This window comes from Antrostomus carolinensis, unplaced genomic scaffold (assembly GCF_000700745.2).
Source record: "Antrostomus carolinensis isolate BGI_N321 unplaced genomic scaffold, ASM70074v2 scaffold37654, whole genome shotgun sequence".
NCBI classification, from domain to species: domain Eukaryota; kingdom Metazoa; phylum Chordata; class Aves; order Caprimulgiformes; family Caprimulgidae; genus Antrostomus; species Antrostomus carolinensis.
In genome coordinates, this window is record NW_010310721.1 from 9,672 (window position 1) to 18,273 (window position 8,602).

General features: G+C 38.6%; 1 protein-coding gene across 2 annotated transcripts; it reads right to left on the reverse strand.

The window, feature by feature from the left end:
* Positions 1-3,631: 3,631 nt before the first annotated feature.
* Positions 3,632-7,968, reverse strand: TRAPPC2 (trafficking protein particle complex subunit 2). Of its 2 annotated transcripts, XR_728003.1 has the most exons (5): positions 7,858-7,968; positions 5,866-6,010; positions 4,953-5,038; positions 3,734-3,963; positions 3,632-3,703 (listed from the first exon to the last, which is right to left on the reverse strand). XR_728003.1 is itself a non-coding variant. In XM_010166519.1 (4 exons), the coding sequence occupies exons 1-4, from the start codon at positions 7,948-7,950 to the stop codon at positions 3,865-3,867; spliced, it is 423 nt and encodes a 140-aa protein (XP_010164821.1). In that variant the 5' UTR covers positions 7,951-7,968; the 3' UTR covers positions 3,720-3,864. The 2 variants fall into 2 exon arrangements, 1 of the variants encoding a protein (XP_010164821.1); XM_010166519.1 differs by lacking the exon at positions 3,632-3,703 and having other exon boundaries at positions 3,720-3,963.
* Positions 7,969-8,602: the final 634 nt, after the last annotated feature.

Genomic DNA, 8,602 nt, shown 5'->3' on the forward strand with positions numbered 1-8,602 from the left:
CACTGTTGCTTCAATGCTGAACCCGACTGCCGACAGCCATGCACGCACACGCGCTGTGGGCTTCCAAAGCGAGTCTGAGGCCTACAGGACAGGTTGTGTTACCCGCTAAGCTACACAGACTCTGCTTTCTGTACAGCAATGCTTTTGGTCCAACAGAAAAGCCTTTCTTGAGAGTACAGTAACAGCAAGAATTTTCTCTTAACGTATCTGTTCTGTCTGTACCAGGTGTAATTATGTGGAAGTAAAGTTTGCAAAACAAACCCTTCTTGTTGCTTTTAATACATTTTTCTGAATGTATTGTATTCTTGCTTGAACCTGTCCAGGACAACTTTATTCCATAGATCTGCTGCTTCTGCATAAATGTGACATCTCTTTATCTTTTGTACATTCTAATTCACACTTGCAGTCCTGCATCTACAGCAACAGAACCGTGTTTTAAGCTTCAGTCACCTAACAGCTAAATATAGGTTGAGTTGCTACTTCTGTTACTGTTTAATTCCTACTCAATGAATGAAAAGATCTGTGAAGAAAATCTTGGCTAAATTCCTCTTAAGCTGAGAGAGCAAAATGCTTTAAAAACTAAGATTGCTTGTGTTGGGGGCTGCTAAGCTAGTTCCATGAGATTGTTATAAAACTACTACCTTACTGCTTAAAGCTTCCTTTAATGTTCATCTTGGCAGAGGTTAAGGTTGAGACAAAACAGAAAATGAAGCTGCTGGGTCTAGAGTACTATAGATATGATTCAAGTAAGACTGCTCAAAGGAAACAGTTAAGGATGAGAACCATTGCTGTCTTTCTTGTGCCCAAGAGTCCATCTCTGTTTTCCCATCTGTCCCCTTTCCATGTACCATCACGGTTACCAAGCCTCCACCTGAGAAGCAGGTTTAATAAAGTTAAATAAAACTTAATACAATAGATGTGTATTACTTGTGCCCTGGGAGCTGCTGTACCACAACTGTACAATAACCACAGAAGCTGCTAGTGAAGATTGAGGGGCCTTTACATGCTATGATAAATAAGACAGCATAGGAATTGGTCTGAGAGACTATCAAGTACTTGAAAGCAGCAAAAGTCCTATGAAAAGCAGACACAGATGATGGGTACCCCCCAAAAAATCTTTGTAATGCCTAATAACAAATAGGCATTTTGTACTTTGTGAAAGCTCAGTATCTGCCATTCAGTATGGAGGTCAGGTATGCGCTTGTAGCTTATCTTTTAACTCACTGATTCATTTCAAGTACTAATGTACCTCAAGTGCTAGGGGCTCCTGTTAGTGATGTAGAGTGACAGAGCATACCATGCAATACGTTTGCAAAGTTCCATGTCCTCTGTAATGAGGAGCAAGGGTACTGTCATGGCAAACTGGTGGGATTAATGAAAGCTGTGTGTATTAAAACAGGAAGGGGGCAGAAGAAACTATAGCTAGGACACAGCTAACAGCTCATGTTACAGCTTCTGCTTTCTCATACTGCAACAGGTTTCATTTGAATTCCTAAGCCTCAGATTGAGTATGAACACGATACTTGTAAAGGGGGTCTCTCTTCTGCCTTGTCCATTGACCACATTGCTGGAACTGTTCATTGTCTGATGCACGCTAGAACAGCATCTGTCAGACCTAGAGGAGATTTGTCACTATAGTTGATCAAAGATAACTTTCACCTGCCACTTCCAGACAGCAGTCTTTCAGCTTGTTGTAAAAAGTCACAAACCAAAAGCATAAACAAGTGTTCCTCCATACACAGGAGATTGCAGCTACCTAGCCAAGGTCCTTCAGAATTCTGTCATGAGACAGCGTTCCTCACCCCAAACTCTAGAATGATTAATCAGTTGGCACATAATCCTCCCGTTCCTGTGGCCAGTAACAGTCTGTTTTCATAAAGCTTAGATGGACCTATGAGACTGCATTTCCCATTTACAATTCCTATATTCAGAAGAAAAGGGGAAAGATGTATGGGCAGCATAAGAACAGGCACTATTCAGTTAACTGCCTTCAGAGATCAGGCAAGAGAAAAATGCTTTCATTTTACATAACTTCCTACTGTGTGCTGGCAGAAAAGAATACAACTATCAAAAACCCTCAGTTTCTAGAAGTGGTGGAAACTCTTAGCACTAATCCTTAACCTTTGCCAAAACTTTTCTTACTAACACGTGTATGATTATTTAACAGAAGTATTTCCTCAGTGCCGCTTAACTGTTAGTATTTTTCCAGTCATCGTGCTACTGGGGAGGAGGCAGCGAACAGCATATGGGCTGCAGCTTAATGGGCCCTTATCATATGAATAAGAATGTTTTGCCGCAAGTGTTTCTGTTGCTTTCAAATATAAAGCAAAAAAAACCCAAATCTCAGTTGATTTACGTAAAATTGCATGATATTATCAAAATGCTGTACAGTGCATTTTTAGGAAATAATACTGCAAAAACAAGTATTTCCATCTTCACATGCCACCCTGTCAATAAAGGTAAACTTACCATGATAATTTAGTTTTCTCATTAATCATTTCAAGTATACTCAACAGGCATCCATATTGCATCATTTAATGTTTTATTTAAGGTAAATATTGCAATCTTTATATTATGTTCTTTCTCTCACGGAATATTTTACAGTGACAGTTTAGCAGTAAGTGTAAATTACAAAGAAATAATGACTGATTATACATTTAGAGCACGTATACATGTGGTCCCTTTCATTTTACAGACTATGCAAAATGTCCTTCCTAGAATAGCATGCCACTTCCTTTGGAAATTACTTTTCAGACATTTAAAAAAAGTGTCCAAGGAGACAGCTTATACAGATTTGCTGCAAAAGGAAACAGACTACTTAAAAGTGAAACCAACCAAAATATTAGGTACATATATGCAAAACGACCCATTTAAAAATTACTGGTTTGGAATGATGGTGAGTTTTGCAAAAGAGTCCCTAACAACATTTTACAATGGAATTTAAAGGCCAATTAACGCCTTTCTGAAACTTCAACAAGTAAGAGTTTCATGGTTCAAAGATCCTAGTCTAAGTATATTTTCATAAAACTTCAGCACTTGCCAAGACAATGGAAGGAAGTGGGTTTAAGCATGTAAATGTAGTTCAGTTTTCTTCCATGTTAACTGGAACTAAAGTCAGGGCAGACATACCTTTTCTGGTCTACTTTATTAATTAACTTCATTGATGCAACACTGTAGCTAAATATGTATTTACACTAAATATCTGCTAAATTTAAGCCTTAAAACTTTTTTTTTCCTCAAAACTTCCTGAAGTACTGAAGAAAAAGCTTTGCTGATATATCCTCTTTTATTTTTATTTAGCACTTCATAATACATACATTACACATTACAATATTAATATAGTACCAATTTAATACCACGAAGAGTAAAGTTAGTCTGGTTAGTTTGCAGGGTAAATTATCTAGTAAAGGACAGTAAGTAGAAAGGGTTTATAACAAAATTAACCACGCAGACCCCACAGTCAAGAAGTCCCTTTTGCTCATATTAAATCACATGACCAGAGATGTCTTTTGTGCTTAGATCTGATGTCCTGTGTAAGAGGCGTACATTTTGTGCATATGCATTGACACCCACATCTCAGTTGGTACCTCTTCAGCCCCTGATTTTAAACTTAGTTTTCATAACACACAAATCTTAAGATACACATTTTAACCAGAGAAGCTTGGCTGTTCTTAGCCATAACAGAAAAAAAAAACCCAAAAAACTCAACAAACAACAATAACAACAAAAAAACCCTACTTCAGCATACAATTTATCAGCCTTCAGAAAGCTGAATATCAAACATGCTAAGAACTAACCAGAAGAACTACAGTTCAAATAATCAGGAAAGTATGGAAAAAGCACTCACTCAGGAAAGTTACTTATTCAGCTTAAAAGGTGTTTCTTCCCAAGGAACTGTACTTTCCTTTCAAAGGCACTGGATCGAATAGGAGAATTGAGTTCATAAAATGGGTTCATTGCAAACTGAGGAAAGAAGAAAAACTCATCAATAAGCACAATGTCCAGCACTGGAAAATGTCACTTCAGATGACAAGTGCTACTAGCTTTCAGCCTATTTAGTGCCACTTCAGAGCACAGAGATCCTAAACAGTCACTTGCTTCTGAGGCCCCTGCTTCTTCCTCGTGTATCATAGAATCATAGAATCATAGCATGGTTTGGGTTGGAAGGGACCTTTCAAGGTCATCTAGTCCAACCCCCCTGCAGTGAGCAGGAACATCTTCAAACAGATCAGGCTGCTCAAGCCCCATCCAACCTTACCTGCAATGTTTCCAGGGATGGGGCTTCTACAACCTCTCTGGGCAACCTGGTCCAGTGTTTCACCACCCTCATTGTAAAACATTTCTTCCATACATCTAGTCTAAATCTCCCTGCTTTTAGTTTAAAACCATTTCCCCTTCTCCTATCGCTACAGGCCCTGCTAAGAAGTATGTGCACAGCCATCCTTCAGGACCAGCTCCTCGGAACAAATCCATCATGAAACTGGTGGAAATTTCTGTTTTGGCAATTAGCATCATTTGAGTCCCCATAGGAGGCCGAGGTGGTATCTCCCAGTCAGTGCTGGTGACCGCCCCATTGAGTGGAAGTACTGCCAGGCTGTGAAAACACGGGCTACGTGTTCTGGGAATGAAGCGCTTTCACCAAGCTTCTGCAGAACAGTCCAATGCCTTCATTATCACCATTAATGACACAACAGTGCCCAAAATCACTGGACTAAAATGAAAATAAATTCTGAAACAACACAGTTTATAATAATTTCTAGAAATCTACTCTGTTAATGGAAAATACAGCCTTTATGTCACACATTATGAACTCCAGCTAATGCGGACAGCGCGGGTGCTTCTCCGCTTACACACGACCCCCCGAGAAAACATGCTAATACAGGCACGCCTGAGCACGTACAGCAGGACACACTTACAGTACTGCAGAGAGAGCATAAGAAGTGGATTCTTACCTTTATATACAAGTCATATACATCATTAAAGAAGTTCTTAATTCCATCTTCTTGCCTTACATCATGAAGCATTATAAATCTCATATGTAAAGCAATTAAGGAAAATTTAACTTTTACAGAGAAGAGAGCCATTTAACATATCCTGAGATCAGCATTTACACCTAATTCTGCATATCCTTAAAATGTTTACCTGTACATGAAACAACAGTTTCAGGAGGAGGAAGCATTGAAGCCTCCTCATAGTAGGAAGCATTAAAACAAGTAACTGGAGCAGTGAAGTTTAGAAAGCATTACCTTTGTATTTTAAAATTCCCCTATTTGAAAATAAAAATAATCACCTCTCCATTCAAGGTTATTCTTTTTAAAGCTAGACAATTCTGAACGTGGACGATGCTCTCAGCACCTTTGCCACATACCCCTGAAGTTAAAATGACATTCATTGTCACTTCCTATGTGTAACAAATTTTTCACAACAAACACTTTTAGGACTATCTGTACATAGCCCTTGACACCACATTTTCAAGATGAGTGTGATTGACACCAAGCATGTTTATCCCTGCTTCTCCTCTCTAGCACTATCAAAGGGATGGGAACAGAAAACCATGTAAGTTTGCCCAGACTCATATTATTCCCCTCCCACTCCTCTTTCCTCTACTCCACCTGAGCTCCAGGTTTCATTAAGCTATTCCAACTCCTCCACAAGGAAAAAAAACCCAATCTTTCCAATTGGTCCCAATTTTCAACAACTGCTGTGCCTCCCAACTTACTTCATCTGAAGCTGGTAACTCTCTATAGCAGTAATAGTGGTGAATAGCCAGAGAAATCTGTTCCAAACTAACTTCACCTGACTTAACCCTTTCTGGCACAGGCCTTTTCCTATATAAATATAAGGAAAGAGAAAAAGGAAGGATATGTCCAGCTGTGACAAAAGCAGAAACAAACCATTCGTTAAACTTGTCCACAGTCTTCAGATACATGTTGTTAGAAAGCCACATGTTCTCATCTACTAGATCAAGAGCAGCATGGGCAATGAACTGGTTGAGATGGCGATGATCATCCTAATGTATTTCCAGAAGACAGAGGATTAGTAATTCAGTGAAAGGACTGAAATAGAAGCAATAATTTGCTCAAGCTGCTGAACAACTAGTGCTCAAGTTAAGTTGTATGTACCCTTCTGTTCTGCCACATATGTGCCATCCTGAAATTAAATTAAAATAGTATACATTGTCATGATACTTGGTTTCAAGGGAGAAAAAAGTTCATAATAAAAAGGTCAGCACAAAAACAGTCTTGAGAGCAGCAAAACCAATAAAGCCTATATTTATATCTTGGGAATAAATTCAAGTGTGGATTCTTTTGTTTATCAATGAGTAATCTCCCACTGCAAACTACTGCAGAGGCCCTGACAAAAGTCTTTTTCTCTGCTTTCCAGTCAGTCATGTGTGTTTGTGAAATTTACATCGATTTAGCATTTTTTGGACCATAACAAATTTGGCAGAAATTGAACAACAGGTTACAATGTGTAAAAGTTGGGGGACAGATGGGGAAAGCAGAGAGATACAGAGGATAGATATACTATCACCTAAAGGTTCTCTTTTTTCAGGTTATTTGCCTAGGATTGTTTTATTGTTTTGAGGGGGTTTCTTTCTCCTAAGAGCCTAGTACAGAAAAACATCCTGCAACTAGTATTAAATACATGCTTGCAGATGTAAATTATACCTCTTCCTATAATAAGCATGAATGGCCTTCACAGAGCGATCACAGTGCTTGGCCCTAACACTAGAAGAGTTGTGTGGGGAAAGAGCCATTTACTTTGTACATTAAGTAGAACACTTCTGCCAAGAAGAAACTTGGGACTAAACCATACTGTAAGTTGCTATTAGACTGGACACAGAAGTATTCTTGCACTGTTTCTCAAAATATTGGGATGCTATTAATGCCCCTCTCACACCTCTCGGTGCACAATGTTTTTTCCCGTAAACCAAGTTTGGCTCAGGGCATTAACAGCTTTGCAAGTTCCATTAAACCATAGCAAGGAAGAGACTAAGCATTTACATGTATGTTACGCAAACCACTTCCTTCAGGCAGCTGTGCACCTGCACTGAATTCACTCTTAAATGGCACATCTCAGAAACAGAAGTGATAGTTGCCAAAACATATCAATGTCTACCAGTTCTCCTTCAGTGCACATCAAGTTTAGATTCTCTCTTAGGAGAAAATTTAGTATTCCAGCCTCAGTCAGACAAGAAGCTTACTCCAGCCAAGTTAATTCCATTAGCAGAATGCAGAAAACAAATTTTTCCACTATCCTAACACATCCTCACATTCATCAAGTCTAGTCTGACTAATCAGTGACGTTTTGTGGGGTACTAGTTCAAAGTACAGATGACATCATGCTGTTCGAATCAGTGACAGCATATACTTTCATTTATTGACATATTCACGGATCCCCACACTTTTACTCTGAGGTCTATTTTGTCTTTGATGTAATATCACAATGGATAGATTTATTCTCTTCCCACTGGAAACACTACTTATTGAGTAGTCTTACATTTCTCACGTTCTCAAACCCGTATTTATCAATGCAAGTTTTAAACCTTTCTTACTTAAAAGCAAGCATGACTATTTAATATGATTGAAAAATAAGATTTCTTTATAGCATAAAAAATAAAGGACAAGTTTTCAAATTTATGTTCCTTACTTCACCTTATTCCTGTATACAGATGCCTTAAAATAGAGGATAACAGTAAATAGCATTAGAAAATGAGCAGTTATTATAAAAGCTCTACACACTAAGACTAATATATTCTTTACCATATAGCATCAAACATTTAAGGAAACCATGTTTTATGAAGAACTAGTATGATATTTTTACATCATAGGAATCATGGGGGTAAAAACACACCTTGGACTCTACTTTTCCAGGAGGCAGAAATTCCATTTCAAATATGGGATTATCATGATGACCAACTATCACAAAGTAGAAACTTCCAGACATTCTTCAATATAATGTTCCTTACAAAAAAAGACAGACACCTTTTATTGATGAGTCTATATAAAAACTCTTAATCCACCTGAAAATGCTCCTAGAAATCAGCCAACGTGCTTCCTATTCATACTTACCATAGGCTAAAGAGAGATAAACACTTTCTTAGGCATGCATATTTATACTGCCCCGGTTTTTAGCTGAAACAGAGCTGGGTTTCTTTTCAGTAGCTAGAATAGTGCTGTGTTTTGCTTCCAGCCTGGGACTTGTTATGAGAGGAACACTAATAACACACCAGGGTTTGCATTTTTGTCACTGGAAATGAAGGGCTTTGTGTTCTGTTAGTCTACAGATGCAAGACCTAAGGGGGTGAGGAATATTTAAATTAATAAGCTAAACTGGCATTTGGATATGCCAATGGGATATTCCATATCACATCAAGTCCAGTATATTAGTGGGGGTCTCTTCCTCTTTTCTCTCTCTCTGGCTTTCGCTTGGGCTCTTGTTCTTACAGGATTGCGGTTTCGGTTTGGGATTGTCGCTCCTCCAGGATCGTTATCTGGGAACGGGCCGGGCTCGGTCAGAAGGGGGGTGAGCAGTTGCACTGGGTATCACCCATTTCCATACTTTGTCACTGTTATCATTATCACTGCTATTTTAATAT

Excerpts from the sequence above, each read along its gene's own strand:
- TRAPPC2 (XM_010166519.1), bottom strand. The coding sequence starts at position 7,950 with ATGTCTGGAAGTTTCTACTTTGTGATAGTTGGTCATCATGATAATCCC. Across the intron at positions 6,011-7,857 it reads CTGGAAAAGTAGAGTCCAAG|GATGATCATCGCCATCTCAA; the intron begins GTGTGTTTTTAC and ends GAAATACATTAG. Across the intron at positions 5,039-5,865 it reads TGCTTTTGTCACAGCTGGAC|ATATGAGATTTATAATGCTT; the intron begins ATATCCTTCCTT and ends TAATTGCTTTAC.